This window comes from Arachis duranensis, chromosome 1, assembly GCF_000817695.3.
Source record: "Arachis duranensis cultivar V14167 chromosome 1, aradu.V14167.gnm2.J7QH, whole genome shotgun sequence".
Classification (NCBI taxonomy): Eukaryota; Viridiplantae; Streptophyta; class Magnoliopsida; order Fabales; family Fabaceae; genus Arachis; species Arachis duranensis.
The window spans coordinates 87,023,983-87,025,639 of NC_029772.3; the positions used below are offsets into that span (position 1 = coordinate 87,023,983).

Sequence of the window (1,657 nt, forward strand, 5' to 3'; positions counted from 1 at the left end):
ATACAACCCTAGATGGAGGAACCACCCAAACTTTGGGTGGAGGAATTAGCAAGATCAAAGCCAAGACCAGAGACGTTACAACTCCAACAACAATGCAGCTCATCAACAATTCACACAGAGGACATATCAACACCCCCACAACAAGACTTTTCCACACCCATATCAAAACCACAACAACACCTCTCATCCTTCCACCTCTAATCCCAATCTACCATCAATTGATGACAGACTTTCTAAGCTTGAAACCTTACTTGAGGGAGTATGCAAAGACGTCCGAAACAGTAAAGTATTTTGAGAGGAAGTGCAGTCAAACATGCAGAATCAAAATGCTGCCATCAAGAAATTGGAGACACAAATTGGTCATCTATTCAAGCAGCTTTCTAATCACAACCTTTGCAATGATAACAATTCAAGCAAAGAGGAGGAGTGTCAAGCTATAACACTTAGGAGTGGGAAGGAACTTAAGGAACTCTCCCAAAAACCACAAGAAGAAGGCTCAAATGAAAAGGGAGAAGAACAAGATGGAGTTTAAACTCCCACTTCAAGTCCACAAAAAGAAAAAGGGATGCCAAAACTGAACATCTCAAGAGCTCCATATCCTCAGCAGTTGAAGAAAAAAGAAGATGACAACCAGTTCGTGAGATTCTTGGAAATCTTTAAGAAACTACAAATCAACATACCCTTTGCAGAAGCAATAGAACAAATGCCACTCTATGCCAAGTTCTTGAAGGAGCTGATGACTAAGAAGAGAAGCTGGAAGAACAATGAGACTATGATACTAACCGAAGAATGTAGTGCTATCATCCAGCACAAACTACCCCAGAAGTTGAAGGATCCTGGGAGCTTTCAGATCCCTTGTATTATAGGGGAAATCACAGTAGAGAAGGCCCTTTGTGGCTTAGGAGCCAGCATCAATTTGATGTCAGTAGCAATGATGAGGAAGATGAAGATCGAGGAGGCTAAACCAACAAAAATGGCCTTACAACTGGCAGACCGATCGTTCAAGTTCCCTCATGGCATAGTAGAGGATTTGTTGGTGAAAGTAGGAGACTTCATATTCCCGGCAGATTTTGTAGTGTTGGACATGCAGGAGGAAGCCAAGACCTCCATTATTCTGGGAAGGCCGTTCTTGGCTACTGCTGGAGCTATCATTGATGTACAAAAAGGTGATCTTACCTTGAGATTACACAATGAAAAGATGACATTCAATGTGTTCAAGGCCATGAGTTACCCACCAGAATAATTGGGGGAATGCATGAGGTTAGACGCACTTGAAGAAGAAGTGCTGGAGTGTTTTGAAGAAGAGGAGCATGAAGAGCCCGAGAGATCAATGGAGGAGGACTATATATCAAGTGAGGATGTTGCAACAGCAGAGAGTCATGTTCAAGATGCACCAAAGGAAGAGACTGAAAAGTCAGAAGCACCCAAGGTTGAACTCAAAGCATTGCCACCCACTCTCAAATATGCATACCTAGGAGAAAATGAAAACTACCCAGTGATCATAAGCCCATGCCTCAGCCAAGATCAAGAGGATGAACTGCTCAAGGTGCTGCGGGAGCATAAGGACGCCATTGGATGGACCCTTGCTGACCTGAAGGGAGAACAAAGATTGCTAAGTGCAATCATGCGTACGCATGACCCATGTGTACACATCATT

General features: G+C 43.2%; 1 protein-coding gene across 1 annotated transcript; it reads left to right on the plus strand.

Moving 5' to 3' along the window:
• Positions 1-772: 772 nt before the first annotated feature.
• LOC107491495 (uncharacterized) lies at positions 773-1,243 on the plus strand. The gene has a single exon (XM_016112336.1). The coding sequence runs from the start codon at positions 773-775 to the stop codon at positions 1,241-1,243; it is 471 nt and encodes a 156-aa protein (XP_015967822.1).
• The last annotated feature ends 414 nt before the right edge of the window (positions 1,244-1,657 follow it).

What these genes read in the sequence shown, in the direction of transcription:
- LOC107491495 (XM_016112336.1), top strand. Translation starts at nt 773, where the DNA reads ATGATACTAACCGAAGAATGTAGTGCTATCATCCAGCACAAACTACCC.